This window comes from Procambarus clarkii, chromosome 29, assembly GCF_040958095.1.
Source record: "Procambarus clarkii isolate CNS0578487 chromosome 29, FALCON_Pclarkii_2.0, whole genome shotgun sequence".
Classification (NCBI taxonomy): Eukaryota; Metazoa; Arthropoda; class Malacostraca; order Decapoda; family Cambaridae; genus Procambarus; species Procambarus clarkii.
Genome location: NC_091178.1, coordinates 7,293,824 through 7,318,354, shown reverse-complemented (window position 1 = coordinate 7,318,354; position 24,531 = coordinate 7,293,824). Strand labels below are relative to the sequence as shown.

The following is a 24,531-nucleotide window of genomic DNA, read 5'->3' as shown; positions in this document are numbered from 1 at the left end:
TGGTTTGAGATATGTGAAATATAGCTTATTGAAAATTGAAAATAGTTGCCTTGCAACATATTTATCACAAGAGGAAAAAGCTAATTGGTAATGAGTTGTTAGAGAACCCCACTGATCAAACGGCCGCTTTACACTACCGCTCCTTGCCAACCATCGTCTTCCTGACGAAGGTATTAACTGTAAGGGATCTTTCCCATCATTTATCAATCTGTAAATTTCTAGATAACTTTCTCCCCTTAATGAAGATCTGTGGAACCAGCTGTAGCTTTTGGGATGAAGTATTATTAACAATTAAGGTTGGGAAATCTATGGCCCCTGGGGAGGATTACCTTGCCTTGCGGTTACTTTTTCTTTCAAAGGTTCCTAGGATCAACGTCCCCAGGGGCCGGTCTCTGACCAGGGCTCTCCTGCGGTAAGTGATCTAGTCAATCAGGCTGTTAGACTCGGCTGTGATTTGTACAGATTATATTATTAAAGCATAAATAATCATCATTGAGTTTCTTAATATTAGTAGCCCAAAGTAGCCCAACTTGCGTTTAAACTAGCCAAAAAAATCGCAAGTAGCGAAATTAAAAATTTGGGAGCGTGGGGCTCTCAAAAGTTGCCCAATTCGCTACTTGTAGCCCAATCTGGCAACCCTGCACTAAACAATAACAGTCAAGCGAGCACCCAACAGGTACAACAATAACTCCAGTCAGGTACGATAGATACAACACTTTTTACTACAAGAAGGTACGAATAAGATGATAGTAAGAATACTTTTCATCTTATTATTAGAAAAGGATGAAGGTATAAGAACAAAAGGAAAGTAAGAATACTTTACTCTTATTCTAAGAAGGTAAGAAACGTCGTCGATTCTTTATTTTGTTATGTGTGTTCACCTAGTTGTGCTTGCGGGAGGGGAGGGGGGAATGAGCTTTGGCTCTTTGATCCTGCCTCTCAATTGTCAATCAACTTGTGTGGTTTGGTCATCAAACTGTTTATTATCTATCATTGCAACACTTATGTTATGCGAGGCTGACTCACGTAAAAGTAACGATAAACTCCAGAATGAAACCGAAATTTCCGAGGGCCATATATCATCCGGCGCCTGAAAGACCATGATTATTGAGGTCATCAACTCCTTCTTAGATATCGTTACGGATGGAATTTTCGGTGAACCTGTGACTTATTTTGTATATAAAGTGAGCTAGTTTCGTGCCTGCCCCGAGGAATAACGTGTCATCACGTAACTGTTCGTATTAGTGCCACGAGCAGGTGACGAGGGCGCACCCAGACCCACCGCCCTCTGTCACCTGCCACGGAGGTATAATCTATTTATTCTTCTGAATGTGAGAGAGTGACAGATAAATAATTATATAAAGGGAGAGGGTCCCGGTTGTACAGTCGGGTTCGTTTTCGACTTACAATCAAGAATCCCGGTCGGGACAGTTAAATAGTTGGGCGCATTTCCTATCACCTAATGGTCTGTTCAGCTAGTAATACCTAGGTACCCAGGAGTTAGTTAGCTTGTTGAGGGGTTACATCCTGGGGGGTGTGGGTCAGTAATTTGACCCTGGGGGGGGGGAACCTTGTTATCAGCCTAACATATACACTGGCTGCCTGTCCCTCAACACAATGAAATATTTTATTATAAAGGAAAGAGAGAGAGAGAGAGAGAGAGAGAGAGAGAGAGAGAGAGAGAGAGAGAGAGAGAGAGAGAGAGAGAGAGAGAGAGAGAGAGAGAGAGAGAGAGAGAGAGAGAGAGAGAGAGAGAGAGAGAGAGAGAGAGAGAGGGGAAGAGAGAGAGAGAGAGAGAGGGGGGAAGAGTGTGCGTGACTAGACTCGATCTGAGGGGATAAAAACTGGGCCGAATATAGGTGACTCATGTGACACCAGGCTCTCCCCTCACCCTCATATATCACACACTATCTAGCCTCCTCCCCGTTCCCTACCCTCATCCAGCACACCATATCTACACCCCCCCCCACCCCACCCTACACACACTATACATCAGCCCCCACCAGCCCCGCCCCCACACAAGGCGCCCTGTGTTTCAATCTAATGTTATCGGTGATTATCTCGCACCATTAGATGTGTGTCGGAGGAGCAGGACGGGGGGGGGGGTCATTGACCTCATTACTCTCTCACATAAGAGGCAGTCATTCCCTCCAGGAGCACTGCACGCACGCACGCACGCACGCACGCACGCACACACACACACACACACACACACACACACACACACACACACACACACACACACACACACACACACACACACACACACACACACACACACACACACACACACACATCCTGTAACTACACTTAGGTAATTACCGGGGGCCGGCCGGCCGAGCGGACAGCACGCTGGACACGTAATCCTGTGGTCCCGGGTTCGATCCCGGACGCCGGCGAGAACCAATGGGCAGAGTTTTTTCTCACCCTATGCTCCTGTTACCTAGCAGTAAATAGGTACCTGGGAGTTAGTCAACTGTCACGGGCTGCTTCTTGGGGTGTGTGTATGTGGTGTGGGGAAAAAAAAGTAGTTAGTAAAACAGTTGATTGACAGTTGAGAGGCGGGCCGAAAGAGCAGAGCTCAACCCCCACAAGCACTACAGGTGAATACATGCCCAAGCGGTGAGGCGTGTACGAGGGTGGGCAGGGTACGTCAAGAGTGTACCGTACAGGAGGGTGGGCAGGGTACGTCCAGAGTGTACCGTGCAGGAGGGTGGGCAGGGTACGTCAAGAGTGTACCGTACAGGAGGGTGGGCAGGGTACGTCAAGAGTGTACCGTACAGGAGGGTGGGCAGGGTACGTCCAGAGTGTACCGTACAGGAGGGTGGGCAGGGTACGTCAAGAGTGTACCGTACAGGAGGGTGGGCAGGGTACGTCAAGAGTGTACCGTACAGGAGGGTGGGCAGAAATTGAAATTGAAATTAAAATAAGTTTATTGAGGTAAAATACACACAAAGGGATGTGATAGCTCAAGCTATTCTCACCCCGTTCAGTACATCGTGTTAATACATACATATAAACACATCACAAACAATAAACATATTACCAAACATTCTGAGAGATAAACATCTACATTTCCTAAGGGTGGGCAGGGCACGTCAAGAGTGTGGCGTGCACGAAGGCAAGCTACGGGACTGCGAGCAGCTGCCAGATTGGGCTACAAGTAGCGAATTGGGCTACTTTTGAGATCCCCGCGCTCCCAAATTTTTAATTTAGCTACTTGCGACTTTTTGGGCTAGTTTAAAAGCAAATTGGGCTACTTTGGGCTATTAATATTAAGAAACTCAATGATGATTATTTAGGCTTTTATAATATAATGTGTAAAAATCTCAGCCGCGTCCAACAGCCTGATTGACTAGATCACTTATCACAGGAGCCCTGGTCAGAGACCGGCCCCCTGGGGACATTGATCCTAGGAACCTTCGAAAGAAAACGTAACCGCAAGGCAAGGTAATTCTCCTCAGGGGCCAGAGATTTCCCAATCTTAATTGTCATTAATACTTAATCCCAAAAGCTACACCTGGTTCCACAGATCTTCATTAAGGAAAGAAAGTTATCTAAAAAATTTCAGATTGATAAATGATGGAAAAGATCCCCTACAGTTAATACCTTCGTCAGGAAGACGATGGTTGGCAAGGAACAATAGTGTAAAGCAGCTGTTAGATCAGTGGGATTCTCTAACAACTCACTACCAAATAGCTTTTTCCTCTTGTGATAAATATGTTGCAAGGCAACTATTTTCAGTGTACTCTGATCCCCCCAATAAGCTATATTTCACATGTCTCAAACCAATCCTAAATGATTTTGAAAGGATGAATTGACTTATCAAAAAGATGAAGTAGATCAGTGTAGCCTTCACACTGTCTTAAAAAACTACACTCTTGGAATACTCAGAAGAATCGTTCCTCCTCATCATGCAAAGCTTCATGTTAATTTGGACTACAATTCCACATATCTGCCCTTTCTTTCAACTTCAGAAAGTCAACTTTCTGCACGGAGAAAATTGACTTTGGTTATGAATTTTCAACACTTCAGGCCACTAACAGAGAAAACGATTTCATAACCCAGGAAAAGTTTCAAAATATTCAAGAAAAATGCCATAATTTTTTAGTGAAAGCTTGCAAATAGCTTCTTTCTCGTATTCTAAGTAATGCTGAAACTTTAAAAAAAGGTGAAAAATCTGTCGCCCAGCATATGCCTTAGCCACACATGGCCACCATTTTCAGAACTTCCATTAGTACTAGCTGACCAATCTAAGCTTAGTGACATTAAAAGTCAGTGGCGCCTACTGTTAACCATTGATTGGTCCAATATTTTTGAGGGATACATTTCAATATCCGGATCGTTATTTTGGCAATAACTGTCAAAAACGCTGCTGGAGAGCCCATACCGATTGACCTCGATGAGTTTGCATTGAAAATATACAGCTTACCAATCAGTAATGCCCTGGTTGAAAGGGAGAATAACATCTGTGAAAACCAAACTGAGAAATCGAATTTTTGACATCAATCTTGAGAATCAAAACCTATCTTGAAGAAAACGGAACTTGTTGCTCGTCATTTGAGCCACTCATGTCAATGCTTAAATATGAGTCTGCAATATATAAGAACGAGCTTGTGGCTGCAGATCAAGAAGAACTTCTTGATAATCTTCAACTGTGAAGACATGGAAGGACGCCACACCCATTATGCTTCATTCAGTAAATGTTGGTAAGGTATCCTATTATCATATTTTTTTAAAATATATATATACAGACATAATATTAATAAAACAGTTAAAATCGTTTAATGTACTCTATATATCAAAATAGATTACTTTGAAAACCGCATCAGTCACTAAACAAAAAATTGGGCTACTCCTATTACAAATTCGCTACATTTAGACCGTCAGCTCGCTACTTTTAGCAACTTGGCTCTGGCATCCCTGCAGCGGACGACACTGGCTGGAGTGTGTAAACAATGATGGCTGCGGACGGTGGTGCGAGCGGCTCCTGCCAGCCCATCCTCCCGACCCTCTTCCACATGCTGGACGACAACACCTCCCACTTCAAGGACGACGACTCTGAGTACGGCCAGCGGCTGCACAGTGGCTTCGTGCTGCTGAAGGAGAACATGGAGAAGGTGCTGTATCTGAGCGAGGCGGTGAGGAAGGAGGCGCACTTGTACGACTTCGACCAGCACACTCCAGGCAACGGCTTCAGGAGCTTCAACAGCATCGTGCAACAAGCCATCCTCAGCGTCTTCGACCTCTGCAAGCAGATCTGCACAAACAGGGATTCTTTGCTCTTTAGGAAAGGACATTTTGTTAGGTAAATATTAAGGATGGGATTGAACGCTGAGTGCAGTTAGCGATACTGGCCAATGGCATGCAGTGCAGTGTGTTAATGAACCTCATAAACAGTACATTACCTGCAGAACTTTACCTCATAAACATTACATTACCTCAAAACATTACATTACCTGCAGAACATTACCATATAAACATTACAATACCTCATAAACATTACATTACCTGCAGAACATTACCTCATAAACATTACCTGCAGAACATTACCTCATAAACATTATATTACCTGCAGAACATTACCTCATAAACATTACCTGCAGAACATTACCTCATAAACATATTACCTGCAGAACATTACCTCATAAACATTATATTACCTGCAGAACATTACCTCATAAACATATTACCTGCAGAACATTACCTCCTAAGCATTACATTACCTACAGAACATTACCTCATAAACATTACATTACCCGCAGAACATTACCTCAAAGATTACATTACCCGCAGAACATTACCTCATAAAGAATACATTACCTGAAGAACATTACCTGCAGAACATTACCTCATAAACATTATATTACTTGCAGAACATTACCTCATAAACATTACCTGCAGAACATTACCTCATAAACATTACCTGCAGAACATTACCTCATAAACATTATCTGCAGAACATTACCTCATAAACATTACATTACCTGCAGAACATTACCTCAAAGATTACATTACCTGCAGAACATTACCTCATAAAGAATACATTACCTGCAGAACATTACCTCATAAACATTATATTACCTGCAGAACATTACCTCATAAACATTACCTGCAGAACATTACCTCATAAACATTACCTGCAGAACATTACCTCATAAACATTATATTACTTGCAGAACATTACCTCATAAACATTACCTGCAGAACATTACCTCATAAACATTACCTGCAGAACATTACCTCATAAACATTACCTGCAGAACATTACCTCATAAACATTATCTGCAGAACATTACCTCATAAACATTACATTACCTGCAGAACATTACCTCATAAACATTATCTGCAGAACATTACCTCATAAACATTACATTACCTGCAGAACATTACCTCATAAAGAATACATTACCTGCAGAACATTACCTGCAGAACATTACCTCATAAACATTATATTACCTGCAGAACATTACCTCATAAACATTACCTGCAGAACATTACCTCATAAACATTACCTGCAGAACATTACCTCCTAAACATTATATTACCTGCAGAAAATGACCTCTTAAACATTACATTACCTGCAGAACATTACCTCATAAACATTACATTACCTGCAGAACATTACTTCATAAACATTATATTACCTGCAGAACAGTACCTCATAAACATTAGCTGCAGAACATTACCTCATAAACATTATATTACCTGCAGAACATTACCTCATAAACATTACATTACCTGCAGAACATTACCTCATAAACATTATATTACCTGCAGAACATTACTTCATAAACATTATATTACCTGCAGAACAGTACCTCATAAACATTAGCTGCAGAACATTACCTCATAAACATTATATTACCTGCAGAACATTACCTCATAAACATTACATTACCTGCAGAACATTACTTCATAAACATTATATTACCTGCAGAACAGTACCTCATAAACATTAGCTGCAGAACATTACCTCATAAACATTATATTACCTGCAGAACATTACCTCATAAACATTACATTACCTGCAGAACATTACCTCATAAACATTATATTACCTGCAGAACATATCTTCATAAACATTATATTACCTGCAGAACAGTACCTCATAAACATTAGCTGCAGAACATTACCTCATAAACATTATATTACCTGCAGAACATTACCTCATAAACATTACATTACCTGCAGAACATTACTTCATAAACATTATATTACCTGCAGAACAGTACCTCATAAACATTAGCTGCAGAACATTACCTCATAAACATTATATTACCTGCAGAACATTACCTCATAAACATTACCTGCAGAACATTACCTCATAAACATTATATTACCTGCAGAACATTATCTCATAAACATTACCTGCAGAACATTACCTCATAAACATATTACCTGCAGAACATTACCTCATAAACAGTATATTACCTGCAGAACATTACCTCATAAACATTACCTGCAGAACATTACCTCATAAACATTACCTGCAGAACATTACCTCATAAAGATTACCTCATAAACATTACCTGCAGAACATTACCTCATAAACATTATATTACCTGCAGAACATTACATGATAAACATTACCTGCAGAACATTACCTCATAAACATTATATTACCTGCAGAACATTACCTCATAAACATTACATTACCTGCAGAACATTACCTCATAAACATTATATTACCTGCAGAACAATACCTCATAAACATTACCTGCAGAACATTACCTCATAAACATTATTTTACCTGCAGAACATTACCTCATAAACATTACCTGCAGAACATTACCTCATAAACATTATATTACCTGCAGAACATTACCTCATAAACATTACCTGCAGAACATTACCTCATAAACATTATATTACCTGCAGAACATTACCTCATAAACATTACCTGCAGAACATTACCTCATAAACATTATATTACCTACAGAACATTACCTCATAAACATTACATTACCTGCAGAACATTACCTCAAAGATTACATTACCCGCAGAACATTACCTCATAAAGAATACATTACCTGAAGAACATTACCTCATAAACATTATATTACTTGCAGAACATTACCTCATAAACATTACCTGCAGAACATTACCTCATAAACATTACCTGCAGAACATTACCTCATAAACATTACCTGCAGAACATTACCTCATAAACATTACCTGCAGAACATTACCTCAAACATTACCTGCAGAACATTACCTGCAGAACATTACCTCATAAATATTATATTACCTGCAGAACATTACCTCATAAAGATTACATTACCTGCAGAACATTACCTCTTAAAGATTACATTACCTGCAGAACATTACCTGCAGAACATTACCTCATAAAGATTACATTACCTGCAGAACATTACCTCATAAAGATTACATTACCTCATAAACATTATATTACCTGCAGAACATTACCTCATAAAGATTTCATTACCTGCAGAACATTACCTCTTAAAGATTACATTACCTGCAGAACATTACCTCATAAAGATTACATTACCTGCAGAACATTACCTCATAAAGATTACATTACCTGCAGAACATTACCTCATAAAGATTACATTACCTGCAGAACATTACCTCATAAAGATTACATTACCTGCAGAACATTACATTACCTGCAGAACATTACATTACCTGCAGAACATTACCTCATAAAGATTACATTACCTGCAGAACATTACCTCATAAAGATTACATTACCTGCAGAACATTACCTCATAAAAATTAAATTACCTGCAGAACATTACCTCATAAACATTACATTGCCTGCAGAACATTACCTCATAAACTCTGCATTTGCCCCAGGAAAACGGTAACTGCTTCCTAATTTTGACCAAAAGCATCATATCATTTCCACACTATTCAGACACCCATTGTACTGAATATGCAATTTAGTATACAGTACAGTACTGTATTACTGGATATTCTTAACACACTAATTAATTAACCTAATTTATCCTAACATATATGGTATAAAATTAGCTCTGGATGATTACAAGTTAGTGATTCTTGTGTTTGGAACATTGATCACTGGTTACCTTGCGATGATTTTGGGGCTTAACGTTCCCGCGGCCCGGTAATCGACCAGGCCTCCTAGTCGACACCTGGTGGATGTATGCATTTTATAATACAGAAATGTTGATCTTTCTATTTATGTCTGTGATGCATTATTGGATACATGGACGTAATTAAAACACTGTGTTAGTTGCTGAAGAGGCAGGACTGTTTGGAGGCTGCCTCTTTGAGTATTTCCTGGGGTACTGTACTTGCTAGGATTGTTGCTGGATAGGTTATAGGAGTTCTCTGATGCTTTTTTTTCTTTCTATTTGGAAATTAGCAAAAGATATCCGGACAGCCCTTTTTTTTCTGATAAGCTCCATTTTTTTAAATTTATTTCTCTCTTGGTAAAACACTCAGACTGCCCATGTCTTGCTATGTAATTACTGTAATGTTGAACTCTTAACGATGCTCTTTGATTAAGCCCTCAGATAATGAGTCCTTATGCTTAACATCAAGAAGCTGACAGGTATGTTTCCAACTACATGGTCTTCAATCCAAGCTTCAAACAGTGAATGTCTGACTTTCATAACTTTTGCAGCACTTAATGGTGTCACACACCATTAAAACCCTGGTTTGTGTCTCGGAGAGGCTGCAGGATCCAGTAAATTCAGTAGAACTCCGGTTTCAACTATTTTGACCATGTCGTAGTTCAGTCGATAAAGGCAGCGTCTGGGATGATCTCGGACATAGATTCGAATCCTCGTCACGGCCCTTGTGGATTTGTTCATTTAATGGTGTCACACACTAAGCACTTACTCTTATACTGTCAGCAGTCTTAATAATTGTGTTCAGTCATAGGTGCTGAAGCATCAAACATATTTAACATTTTCATTTTCACGTATAAACTGATGGTTTTCCTGGCTTTGGTTTTGGTTTTGAGGCACCACTATTATTTGATGGATGCATTCCGCTCATTTTGGTGTGGGGTTCTTCTACTTTAAACATGGAATTAGTATATATGACAAGTCAGTATATTTGCAATGGAGACATAAAATTAAGGGACAATGCAGAAGGTATGCTGAGCCTTGTGGATCCCATTGTTAAGAGAGCAAACAAAATTAGTTTTATAATTTTTTCAAATTAACACATTTCTGTTGAGGAAACTCTGGACATAAATTGAATTTAAGGGATGTAAATTAAAAAAAATGGTTGCAAAATATCATTGCATGTTAATTGAAATGAGTTAAATTGAAGGATGTATAAGCCTTCATAAAACCATGAAATTGTCATGCTGAAGTAAAATGGTAACCAGTTTAAATTAATAATTAATCTTACAAACTTTGTTGAGGAAAATATGGCATGGTTGAAACCTCATATAACATTTAATTTAAACAGCCTGAAATAATAAAGTGGCTCTTCTGAACACAAAGTTTTACTGTGTCTTTTAACTGCATTAGTCTAAACCTGCAGAAGTTTTATTGATATGCCTAGAAAACCTTCTTGATGTAGGTGTCAAAATAAATTTGTATGATCTCTATGTCTTGGATATCATCATTTGCAAATTAATATTGGTGTTAGAACACAAACTTTAAATTATACTTTTCTGTTTATTACTTTAGGGAAGTTGAAGCATGGGGGCAGACCTTAGCATCATTGGCTGTACTTCTGGAGTACATTGATAGCATGTTGTTGCCACGGTGTGAAGATGGTAACCTTCTTTCTGGCACAAATAGCTCTCCCAATGAGTTGATGAGTATGCTGAACTCTGTACCTCAGTATTCTTTCTATGGCCGCTGTCTGGGCTTCCACGTGAGTATTAGTTAGGTCTCTAATGATACACTTTAGATGCAGCTATGTTTTTTTTGGCAACAAAATTAACACTGTGCAAAACAAATATTTAAGCATTTTCTTTTGAAGTGAATGAATTTTACCTCAACAATTGTGTTTTCTGATGTGCCAATGCTTCATCTTCTATCTTAATTGTTCAGATGTCATAATACTTCATAAAAAAATATCATCAAATAATCTCACTAATCATTATTTATGTAAATTATGCTCTTCACACAAACATTAGTAATCTCTTGTTTATCAGATATACTGTATTTTATTCATATACTGTACTCAAGAACATTCATTGGCATTTTTGATGTTCTTGAACATTCAAGAATATTTATTCATATACTCAAGAACTAAATCAATGTTTTAAGTCTAAAAATAGTTTTACAAGTAAAAAAAAAATACCCATTACTGTAACAGTATAATTTTGTTAACATATTGAACCACCTATTGTACTGTCAATGGCTTCACATGCAAATTATAATTCACTCAGAATTCATTAAGTACGTGTATATATTATTCAAGTTTTTTTTATTCATATAATATCAGTCATTTGCACACATTTACATTTAAAAACTTATGGCTGTAAATAATTGCACTATGAGAATATTTATAAACTTGTGAACTCAAAAGGGCCTCACCCTGCACTGTTTAACCAATTTGTGTATCTGTACTGAAGAACATTCATTGCTAAATATTTTGATGCTGAAATCAATGTTTTAATTCTAATAAAAGGTTTACAAATCAATTGAGGTCTGTATATATATTTTTTAACATTGCCAAGTGAGCAGTCATAGACGTGGTTTTCTTTGGACAAGAAAATGATCCCACCCCTGGAATGCAAAAGTATTAAAAGTAAAACATTCTCCTTGTTTGTCCTCTTGTTGATCTGGCATAATCACATAGGAAAGCAGAACCAGGGCTGACCAGTGAGAGCAAGCAAACAAACCCTGTTAAATGGGCAAAGCCAGACTGGTGAAACTAATCAGCTGAAGCTGATTAGTTTCACCAGGGAAAGACAGGGAAAGGCAAGCAGCATCAACCAAGATGGAATCAGGAAGGATGGAATGAATGAGCAAACACTTAATAGAACCAAATCAGAACCATAGGAGAGCCCGATAAGGGAGCAGACAGGACCCAAACACCTTTTATTCCAAAAGCAATCCTATCCATGGCATGATGAACTGACAGTTATGCAGACAACAGGAGTCACAGTAGTAGCCCCAGGGTGGGCACAAGAACCCCAACACTGAGGGAAGCAGTTCACAGCTGATCAGAGACTTAACACCTTAAATGGAAATAATACCAAGCACCTTTCTTCTCTGACAGTACAACCACAAAAACGAGGTAATATTTTCAGAGCCCAGCCCTGAAACTGAAACCTGGCTTCAAGACTCTTGTTCTTGGCATTCTGCTCCAACACCCTGTTAACCACAGATTAGAATGGGTGAAGGCATGCCTGTTACCAAATAACAAATGATCTCTCACAAAAAATGTTATTTAGTGATAAAAGGTGAGATACACATATTAACAAAGCCACAAATGAATACAATGGTAATGTGGTGACAAAACTACAGTAACTCCAAAATGCATGTGCAGCACTAAGCACCTTGACCTAAAACAAAACCCAAGGTACTGCTATATTCTGGATTAAATGAATGCAAGAAAAACCAAGCTGCAACACTGCTGAACGATCACAACAAAAAATGCCCGTTGACAAATGCTCGATGAACACACAATAGGTTGTGTATACTGTAGATGCACATGTGGCATCCACTGAAAAGCACAGGGCAACTAAGCATGAGACTGTCTCAGGATGGATACTAATTAAACAAATGGGTACCTTACTGACCAGGAAACTTGGTTTACGAAGGTCTAGAAAGAAAAGAAGTGGGTGTTTCTGTCGACAGTGCTAATACTGTAGTTGCATCTGATGGCTGGTTGAGACAGCAGTCAGGTATCCAACTAGCAGTTTAGTAGAACAATACTTGACACTCTTTGAAGCCAAATAGTTTGGAGAAGGTATTTTGAGTAGATAATTGAATCTTCTGACGGTTATTCCTGGTCAGATGGAGAATTCTCCGGTGTTTCCCTTTCCCAATTAAAATTCTGGCAGGGGAGGTTTGAAAGAACCCTGCACTGCATCAGAGATGAGGTCACTCTGGTCTGGTTGGAATCTGGGTATGTCCTAGTTAATATCAGACATTGCTTAAGGGACTGAATGAGTAGTTTATGTCCAGAAATATATTCTAAGTTAATTTGGTAAAGTGTAAACTGTGGGTCTCATTGTTTGGTGTGAAAATTAAAAATCACGATGTTTACTGGAGTTTTGTAGTCAACTTCACATAATATTAGTTGATGATTATACTGTATGTTAAAGGCCCACACATACATATTTTTTAACCATATATTATCTGAAATTAAAATAAGTTTTAATATTACAGTACTATCCATCCCTGCGGAAGACTCTGAAGTATCTGAATATATGTCTTAGTGCATTCAGTGAAGTTTACTATGCAGACGGCAACAGTTTTATGCAGCGGACTAAAAACACGGTTATGTCAAGTAAGTGAGAGAGGCTCAAAAGGACTATATAAAAGGCTTTTATACTATGGTTAGTACAAGTCTTTGTATAGACAGAGGGCTGTTCAAAATCTGGATCATATTGTTCTAAAATCAATCAGAATTTGCTAATAATCTTAATATTCTAATGCTGTACAGTTGAATCCCTTTTTTTTTTTGCTATTTATCATTAAATGTTAAAAGATTTTTCTTATAGCAAGTATACATGTTTTGCATGTCCCAGGCAGGACAGAAATGGTTGGGCATGTTTCCTTTCACCTAATGCCTTTCTTTACCTAGCAGTAAATAGGTACATGGGAGTTAGTCAATTGTTGTTGGGTTATAAGTAAGCCAATTTTAAGAGCTGTTCTTTTACAAATAAAATTTTCCTCTTTAGGCAGCAAGTATGTTGTTGATGCTGAGCTTCGATCTCGTAGAATTGTTGATGTGGTTCAATACTCTTCAGTAGAGTTCATTAAAGCATTTTGGTCTGTGGCAGAGACAGGTAAAGTATAAGCAAGAGGTGCACTCTTGAATTGTTTGTCATAAGTAGCTTTTAACAATAACATTTGCTTTTATCTTTTTCATAACACTTGTTTTGCCTGTAAAGCTGTTCATTAGAAACAATGCAGTAGAGTGAATGGGTTTTGTAGTATTCCATATTTGTATTTTTAATATCATTTTTCTGATTCATGTAATATCCTTTAATTGCTCGGCAGTCCTCTTATACGATACACGCCTCCTAAGTGTCAGAAACTTGCTAGAATTTGAGGAATTAATCCATATTTGTATATAATTTTTTTTTCCAGATTTTATGACACAGTTGCCAGGTATTGTGGGTCCAAGTCTGGCCGTGCAGCAAGTAGTGATAGTGCCATGTGAAGAGCAACAGGTTATGAAAATGGATGGCACTGCTACTGTTGTTGTCCCGCCTCCACATTCCCACATTGAGGGGCAACCCATCACATGCCACTTACTCTCGGCCCAACTGCGTGAAGGAATGGTAGGCAGGAAGGTAGGGTAGAAAAAAACTTAGGTAGGCATGGGAGCATCACAACTGTTTGGCTTCAGAAACACCTGCAAAACCCATGGTAACAAAATTTTAAATCTGATATCTGCTCTCAAAGATTTAATACATTTTATTTGCTGAAATTCTTGGAATGTATATTTGCTAAAGATTTATCTGGCTTATTTTACAGTAGCAAGTTTTTTTCAAATACAGTACTGTAGTTACATTTATATCAATCTTGAGTAATGAACATGAAAAAAGGAATGTCACAATACCAGACGGGAAAGAAAAAGTAATAGGAAATCTTAGTTGTGGGATAGCAAAGAAAGCTTGTTTTAGATGTGATGAATTGTTTGAAGATATTGGTAGTTAATGCTAGCAGTTTTTATAGTACCAAATTTGGTTTCCCTTATTATTTTTCATATCTTTCTGTATGCATCATTACAAATTCTATCCTAGGGATGAAAATGGTTTGTTTGCAACTCCTGTGGGAAGGGGGTCAACATAAATACTTGTATAATAATCTGGTCATATGGAATATATGATGGCATACCCTGAGCTATAATAGAACTTTGTCATTTTCCACCCCATCACAGGGTTGCTCCCATGGAAAATAAGTATGAGATACACTGGCCGGAACAGTAATCTCGAAGTGTGCAGTGTTGATGTTTTATTGTTCTTTGTATAATTAAGCAACCAATATTAAAATGTAAAAACCGGTAAGAATATTTTACATTCTAACCAAAGTTAGAATGTAAAACTGGCTAATCTCATATATTTGGAGAAGAACAAAATGACCATGGGAGGTTATTAGCCTGAAAAGGCTGTTCAGTGAAAGTTGAGTAGAGTATATACCACTAAAATAATTATTATGAATTAAAAGTACTGTACATATTAGTGAAAAAGGGAACTATTCTGGTAGCTTGTGCTGCATACATTCTAGCTTTTCCTAATGTTCCACTGCAGCCCATCCTCTAAACAAAGACCCAAAGTCCATTCCATGCACCTGCCAAACCCCCTGGTTATGAATGAAAAACGGTTTACACACGACTCACAACTGATGATGTTCGAACACTTCCAGAACAAGTGCTTCGCTGACGACTTTTGTTAGAACAATGCTGTAAATGCTTCACCCACATACTATAAATAATCGCCAACAGAACCTTAACACCTAACCGAACCTAACCAGAGACTAAATATGCACAATATGCTAATATATAATAATATTAATTTATATTTGAGAAAAGTTCTATTTTGAATGAACAGCATGTTAAAAATTGATGAATGCGTCTTTGGGGTCGACCGGTGGATGGAATGGACTTGGTCTGAGGACGGGTTGTCTACTGTAACTATAATAGTCTAATATAACATTGGCTCAATAATCATTTCCGTCTTTGTAACGTGTTTCTACAGATTCCCCTGAAATAATTTATTCTTACCACCTTCTTTCCACCGAGGTAATTACATTTATTATTCCATATTTTTTTGTTTAATTTTTTCACCCTTAGCTTCATGTTTTCAAAAGCTGTTGTAATAAATTGTTTTGGTCTTACCGTTTGGTACTTTATAACTAAACTAATCTGTGGCCAGGCTTTCTCTACAGCTTGTTGTGATAATTGTTGACACTAATACCTTACCAATAATTTCTTGAAGGCCAGCATTCACTACTAATCTAACTCACTGCACTTGAATAAGCCTTACTAATGCTTGTACAGTATATATAATTTATGAATAATTGACTAATAAATATGTTATCTTGACAAAATATGATGCTTTTTATGATAACGAAATAAGAAATTTGATTGAAGTAAATTTTTTATTGAGAATTTTTTTAGTTTTGGTTTCATATATATTTTTACATTGATAGTTGCAAAATATTAGCAAAAATTGATTTCCATTCCTGATATGACATGCAAATTAAACATGAAAGGTATTAATTGACCAGTCCTGTACAGTATTGCTTGTGTGAAATATCAGAATGATAAGTTTTAATTTATTGGCCAAATTTGTTTACACTTGTTTTTTAAAGGATTTCATTTTGTTTAGCCTGGAGAGCGAGAAAGCAAGAATTCGTCAATACTGGCTCCTTCAGATGGCTTGCTCATCCACTGTCACGGTGGAGGCTTTGTTACCCAGTCCACCAAGGCACAAGAAGTGAGTAGATCTCTTCTTATTATACACTATCCACGCTTCAGCTCATCAACACCTATAAGAAAAAAAAACTTTGGAGGTTATAAAATGATTTGACACTAAAAATGATTAAAGAGATTGTTTTTAGACAGGAAAATTTGTTAGAAGATTCATCAATAAAAATGTCTATTTTTGCTCCAAATTACTCCATTCCATTCACCTGGGCTGGGTTTTTAAAACACAAATTACTGTTTGTTTTCTGGGGAGGGGGTCCCTTCGGCTCCCCGGAACTATCCGGCCTGATATGAATGTATTAGACCCTGGCATCGGTCAATGCGCATGGAGTTCTAGGCCTACTGGAGACCACGAGCCAGAACCTGGCCCTCTGAAAGAGGCACGAGGAGCAATGGCCTATAGAAATCCCCGTGTGGTTGAAAGCATTCTGTCTGCCATCGAGACATAGATAGCTTCCACGGAGACCCGGGGAGCCTCTGGGTCTCGCCCAGCAAATGGCATTTCATTACTTTCAATGCAGTTTTTTTTAAAACACTGACATAACAATCAACTCTCCAACTGTGTCACTGACACAATAGTCCACCCACCAACTGTGTCACTGACACAACAGTCCACCCACTAACTGTGTCGCTGACATAACAGTCCACCCACCAACTGTGTCACTGACATAACAGTCCACCCACCAACTGTGTCACTGACATAACAGTCCACCCACCAACTGTGTCACTGACATAACAGTCCACCCATCAACTGTGTCACTGACATAACAGTCCATCCACCAACTGTGTTGCTGACATAACAATCCATCCACCAACTGTGCCACTGACACAACAGTCCACCCGCCAACTGTGTCACTGACATAACAGTCCACCCACCAACTGTGTCACTTAAGCATTGATCTTGTTTCCATGTATTAGTTGTAGGTAAGACTCCTAACCATTACACACTACGTTTTTACTGACTTGATCAGTTTGGTTAGCGATCGTTAACTGGCCTCTTTCACAGGCTGTAGATATAATAAAAAATTTAAAATCAAAGTGTTATTCTGTAAATGAAAATGCATTTACTTGTATTTAATAATTGAGTTTTTTTTAAAGTTCTGGGTCATTTTCTTATAATTTAATTTTATTTGTTGCAGAAATGGTAATCTCTACACACCCACTCGTGTAAACAAAAGGTGTTCCTAAAGTCTGACCTCTCTTTGTTCTGGACAGGTATTTCTCCGGGAGTGGGCATCCAATATTGGTGTTCCAATTCTGTCAATTGACTACTCCTTGGCACCGGAAGCCCCTTATCCACGTCCTTTGGAAGAAGTCTTGACTGTTTACTGCTGGGTGTTAAACAACCTGAAGGTGTTGGGAACTACTGGAACCAAAATTGTTATGACAGGTAGTGTAACCAAATTCAATTTTTTTTAATTCAGAGCTCATGTTTTTCCACCAATATCCGATGAAAAATACGAGGTGAAGTTAGGTAGTTAATGTAGATTCTTTAAAATATTACTCTGTTCACTAAATTATTTGATTAGCTTTAATAAAAAAAAAATGCAATATTATTTAGATATTGTACCAGGTGAATGGTACCTGGTATATTTTGTTTTTGCTGCCACTTAAATGTCAGCTGTGACTCATTGTACAGCTAACATGTACAAGACCCTGATACACTGTCCAGTTATCTGACTCACCCAAGTGTGCCAGAAATGTCATTTTATCATATTCTTTCATCGTCTTATTAATTCTTGATGGTTTCTATACAGTATGTACAATGTCATCATCATTACCTAGCAAGTTCATATATCATAATTTCTCACCACATTGTTACTATCTTCTTGAGGTTATCTTGAGATGATTTCGGGGCTTTTTAGTGTCCCCGCGGCCCGGTCCTCGACCAGGCCTCCACCCCCAGGAAGCAGCCCGTGACAGCTGACTAACACCCAGGTACCTATTTTACTGCTAGGTAACAGGGGCATAGGGTGAAAGAAACTCTGCCCATTGTTTCTCGCCGGCGCCTGGGATCGAACCCAGGACCACAGGATCACAAGTCCAGCGTGCTATCCGCTCGGCCGACCAGCTCCCTATAAGTACTATACTCTACTTTTTGTTTTGCTCTACCATTTCATCTATTTATTTCATCCTATAGTTGGAGAAATAATTGTGCTTCATCAGATATAAAATTCTATGCATCTGTCAAGTGTAATAAGAAAAAAGGCACATACATGATAAATACTAAATAATAATAATAATAATTATAATGTATTTCTTTTATTTGAGCCTGCAACTTTTCTAACTTTGTTTTGTTGTGTGTTCGATTCTGCTCAATACCATATTATTGTATTGCCCAGATGTGCATCTCTTTAATAAAAGTTAACTGAGGCTAGATTTTGTCTGTTATTGATAGGTAACATTGCTATGATATTTGTATATAGTTGTTCTCATACATATTAAGAAGGTATTCTGGTGGTGCAGAGGTAATTATATTTTAAACTGAACACTGACACTGATCTGTCAGTGTTGAGTTTAAATCAACACTGACAGATCATTGTTAGTTTCAAACATGGGATGACTACATTTTGTAACCAGCTTGTCATAAATCGTTTAAAGAATTACCAGCTATATATCTTGCCAAATGGGCAAGTGGCACAGTAGGGTGACCTGTGGTGAGGTTGCCAGTGCAGTCAGCTCATATCTGATCGGTCCCAGGTTTAAGTTTCCGTCAGGACGAGATGTTGCTGTGTCTGTTCATTTAAAAGTAAAATAGGAACCTGGGAGTTAGGCACTTATTATGGGTTGCATCCTAGAGAAGGTCTGTTATTGGACTAGGGCAGTGGTTCCCAACTGGGGGTCCATGAAACTAATTGTATATATTGGATTGTACTTTAACATACTAAGAACCACGTATGAATGTGTTGAACTGAATGTCTCCTGTTATCATTTACATGCTGTTTTAACAGAGGAAAACACTGCAGGGTTTGTAAACAAATGAATGTGGATTTGTTGCAGCAGTGTGTACTGTAAATTTTGTTAGCTTGATCTGTTTTGTTGTAGGAAGATCCACAGGTGAGAATGGGGTTGTAGGGGTCCACAGGTGGGATCTTTGTTTTATGGGTCCACAGGTGAGAACGTGGTTGTAGGGGTCCACACGTGGGATCTTTGTTGTATGGGGTCCACAGGTGAGAATGTGGTTGTAGGGGTCCACAGGTGGGATCTTTCTTGTATGGGGTCCACAGGTGAGAATGTGGTTGTAGGGGGTCCTCAGGTGGGATCTTTGTTATATGGGTCCAAAAGTGAGAACGTGGCTGTAGGGGTCCACAGGTGGGATCTTTGTTTTATGGGTCTGCAGGTGAGAACGTGGTTGTAGGGGTCCACAGGTGAGAATGTGTTTGTAAGGATCTACAGATGAAAGCATGATTGGACAAGGAGGAATGAGACATAAAATATTGGGAACCACTGGCTCTAGGGTAAGCTTGATAAGCCTAACAGGTTTCCTGTCACCCAACAATGGAAAACATGTACTTGTCCTTTCCTTAAGTCTGTGGCTGTGCAATAAAAGTCATAAGTGAGTGAATAAAAATAGAAGGGAAGAAATAGATGATACTGTATATAGGCACAAGTAAAGGGGGAAGAGTCATATATAAAAGGAATTCCGTACCTGGTATAGAATTTAAAGCAAAGACAGTGTAGAAGATAGAAAACAATCAATGTTTTCATGATTATGTACCCAAGGGTATCACTCACCACTGGTAAACGGAACACCTGCATGGTTATCCTGAGTTGAACTGTGTTTCTACCTTCAAATTAATGTACTCGCCTTCAGTTACGTAAACACTTGTTGGTAATTAAGTTTTTAGAAGCCATTCCACAAGAATATCCTTAAAAGTATTTTGTAAAATAAATTAGTGCAAACAGTTATATTTATTCAGCTCAAAACACTATGTACTCACTTGTTAGAATTGTGTGTGACCTCCTTTATGATCTCTCATAACTGTATTACTGTCTACAGGTGACAGTGCCGGAGGTAATTTGATTGCAGGACTTACAGTCAAGTGCCTGGAGCTTGGAATACGTCCTGCAGATGGTTTGTTCTTTGCCTACACACCTTTTGTCTTTGAGCTTGTTCCGTCACCTGCAAGACTCTTGGCTGTCATGGACCCTATGCTGCCTCTTGGCTTTGCTTTAAGGTGTCTGAAAGGTACGAATTTCATAGGAAGTGGCAGTTTTATGCATATGTTCAACTTTGGTATAATTAATATCTATAGATAAAATGCCTACAGTAATGCCTTCATGTAAATATGTGAATTTCACTAAACTTGTTATGCTTTTCTTAATGATGGACACTTCTGGCAACAGCATATGCAGGTATTTCAAGTGGAATAACGTCTCGAGTGACATCACCAGGAGATGTAACGCTGCCAACCTTCACCTCTCAAGCATCAAAGACTTCCACAAATTCAGAACTCATAGAAGGCCCAGCAAATGATGCTTCAGCAAATGATGCTCCCGCTTCACTTAATGTTCCACAGACAAAGTCAGGAGTGTCAGATACTCAGAGTGATACAGAATCATTTGTTGAAGTCTCAGAAAGTGATGTCAAAGAAGCAGAGACATTAGTCAAAAGTCCCTCTTTTCTCTCAGACCCAGGATCTGACACCCTTACTACAGTCTCACTTACATCTGAGGCTTCCAAACTAGAAGATACATCCACAAAAAATAGTAATGGAAATGGGAGCAACAAACCAGAAGAGAAAGAGGAACGCTCTAGAAGATATGTAACAGAATTTTTAGAAAAATATGTTCTTGATTCTCGAACAGATAAACAGGTGAGTTACATATTGTGGTGCAGTGATATAAAATAGCATTTTTGGAACAGTGGTCCACAGTACTAGTTCACAGTTACTGTTATTAGAATTTTGACTTAAAGTTTCTGGTCGGTGCTTAATTTGTGGTATGTTGTATATTGGCAAGTGCTGGAAGACTATTTTCAAAGTCTATTTTTATGCAGATCTTTAAGCATATTATGGGATATTTTTCTTTATATAATGTGTTAACAGTTTAAATGCATACTGCATAGGCTACTCCACCTTGCTTGAGAATCTTAGAGAGTATTCATTTAAAACTGCTCATACATAACTTCATGTCATTTACTGCCTGCATTCTTGTGATGTTTATTGCTCCAGTTAACATATTTGTGTGTTATACAAGGGTCGAAGGGTTCCAATACTTCGAACTGGAAGCGACGAGAGTGAACAGGAAGATGAAAATGTTCTATTTGAGGCTCCTAGTATGGGTGCTGGTATCACTGCTAAACTTGGCCGAGCCAAAGATGCAGTAGTTAGTGGCATTTCAGCAGGACTGACATCATTTGGACTGAGAAGAAAGGAAAGTGTCTCATCACCAACATCCCCTGTGAAGCCACTGCCTACAGCAGTCAAAAGGTCAGTGAGTGAAGTGTAGATGCATGTTGTCTTTGGGTGGAGGATGGACATGAGACACGGGTCAGGATTTGGATATTGGAACAGTTCAATTAATGTGAAATAAAATTTTGTACAAGAATTAAGTGAGATATACATAACATTAATTAGTGAGTGTATGATAAGAAATATTAAGAGGTAATAAGCCATAGTGACTATGAAAACTGTTGTGACAGTTGGAGGCGCTACTATCTGTAACAGGTGATGCCGAATGGTTTGAGAACAGTGACTGATTGTTACAGTTAGTAAACTTGGTAAACAATAACAGTAGTGCTAATTTACATGGGGTTATATTTGTGCACAAAAATAGGGAAACACAGGAGTGATGGGGAAGGTGCTCCAGTGGATAAAGGAGCATTCTGCAACAGACGACAAACACACTGTGAAAGGCGAGACCTCATTGTGGCGAGATGTTACCAGTGGTGTCCACAAGGGTCAGTACTGGGGCTGAGCCTATGTCTAATCTAGGTAAATGACCTACCAGAAGGGATAAATTCCTTTCTCTCAATTTCTGCTGATGCAAAAATTATGAGAAAGACAAATATGAGGGAAGACTGCAAAAGACAACAGGAAAACCTGGACAAAATGAAAGTATGGTCCCTCAAGTTGCTTCTAGAGTTCAACTCAAGCCAGTAAAAAGTAATGAAGCTGGGCACAGGGAAAGACCAGACACAAGATATCAAACGAGAGAAGAAATCCTCCTGGAATCTGACAGAAAAAGAGACTTGAGTTGATATGACACCAAACCTGTCACCAGAAGCCCATATCAAAGGAATATATTCAGCCACATATGGAAAGTTGGTAATATACAAGCTGCTTTCTGGAATCTTAAAAAAAAAAAAATCAGGATTTTGTATATCATGTCGGACTAGTTACGAAATTTGTGGCACTAGGATTGAGTCCTTATCTCATTCAATACCAAACAAAGCTGAAGAAAGTTCTGAGGTATTCCTCCAGACTTAGTCATCAGAGCTGAGAGGTCTGAGTTAAACAGGAAAGACTAAAGGAGTTCAACCTCATGTCACTGGAGGATAGAAGAAATAGGGTAGACATCATTAACATACAAAATACTCAGGAGAACAGACAGGACAGACAAGACAAACTATTTAGCATGGGTAGTACACAAAGGGAAGATAGATGGAAAATCTATCACATTCTCTCTTGAACATCGTGAGAGGCCAGCCAGGTATGCCCTTACGTATAGTGGGAGTGTTAAAAAGCCTTGTGCCTTTGGTGTTAATAGATTTCTCTCTCTGCATGCCTATTGCACCTCTGCTTTTCAGTGGGGCTATTTTGCATATCCTGCAATGCCTCCTGGTCTTGTGTGATGTTATTTCCATGTGAAGAGTTGGAACCTGTCAATCTGATATTTTCCAAGAATAAATTATTGTGTATCTCTCCCACCTGCTCTCTAGAGAATACAAATATACAAATTTTAATCGGTTCCAATAATTTTGAGTGGAGGTAAACACCATACTCAGCTTTAAATATAGATATAACCAAGGCCAATATGTTCTTGAACCTATTAGACCCAAGAACTGGGGCTCTCATCCCTTGCGATGCAAATACAACTAGGCGAGTTGGTGTAGATTTACTGGCAACCTTTTGTTACACCATCTTGTGAGATCTTTAAGGAATAAATGGCATGCATGTAAATATGGAAAAATGGGGACTTTGGTGTTATGAGTGACATAGTAAGGAATTTGTGAATGCTTAAAAAATTAAAATTTGTATTAAAGTACAGTATGCTAAAATGTTTATTTCACCATACTCAGCTTTGCTTCACTTGAGTAACTAGGATCACGCAATACTGTTGTTTTTTCAGAGATTAGGCAGTAAAATCAATGTAAAGGAAAGAGTAATTTTAACTACTGTATTTTGTTACTGATAATCAAATGGTTTTTAAATTCCAGATCATCTCTAGGTCAAATTCTAATGGGCAGGTCTCCGTCACGGAGGAACAGTCGATGTAGTCTGATGGAGGAATTCAGCGGAGTGGAAATAATAAATGATCATTATCTGAATCCTCTTAGTGCTCCTAAAGACATTCTCGCCAAATTTCCTGCTTCTGCCATTCTCGTGAGTCTGTCAATGTCTTATTAATTCCTTAGCTGTATTACATTTTAATAATTTAAAGAATGAATGCTTGATATTTCTCATGTGTTATTTGGGGCTGTGCAATGTTAGGATAGAAATGTATGATAGTGCTTCAGTGTATGCATTATTAATCCTTAATTATAGGAGGAATTAAATTATCAGTAGTAAATATTTCGTTCTTTTCTTGCAAGCCTACGCAGCACCTGTCTTCCACTGTTGCTCTTCTTTTTTATTATGCTGTACTGTACTACTCTTCATAATATTGAGCAGATTAATATTTACTATTATCCATCCCATGGCAAGGCTGTGGAGTTTTTGGCCTTCATATTCAATCTTAAACCTTGGCGGACATTTGAGGCCTCATGACGCTTCATTTTTAATTAATTGTGATTTGTTC

The 24,531-nt window shown here is 38.4% G+C and overlaps 1 protein-coding gene across 2 annotated transcripts in view; it reads left to right on the top strand.

The window, feature by feature from the left end:
* Positions 1–4,919: 4,919 nt before the first annotated feature.
* Positions 4,920–24,531, top strand: part of LOC123764980 (hormone-sensitive lipase) — a 28,101-nt gene continuing 8,489 nt past the window's right edge. The window contains exons 1-11 of one of the 2 annotated variants that reach the window (XM_045753284.2): positions 4,920–5,308; positions 10,638–10,827; positions 13,299–13,419; positions 13,814–13,921; positions 14,226–14,431; positions 16,472–16,579; positions 17,785–17,959; positions 20,570–20,758; positions 20,917–21,386; positions 21,769–22,001; positions 23,951–24,116. In XM_045753284.2, the coding sequence (XP_045609240.2) occupies positions 4,959–5,308; positions 10,638–10,827; positions 13,299–13,419; positions 13,814–13,921; positions 14,226–14,431; positions 16,472–16,579; positions 17,785–17,959; positions 20,570–20,758; positions 20,917–21,386; positions 21,769–22,001; positions 23,951–24,116 (2,316 nt within the window). In that variant the 5' untranslated portion in view covers positions 4,920–4,958. The remainder of the gene's footprint in view (positions 5,309–10,637; positions 10,828–13,298; positions 13,420–13,813; positions 13,922–14,225; positions 14,432–16,471; positions 16,580–17,784; positions 17,960–20,569; positions 20,759–20,916; positions 21,387–21,768; positions 22,002–23,950; positions 24,117–24,531) is intronic. The other variant, XM_045753285.2, reaches the window with a different exon arrangement.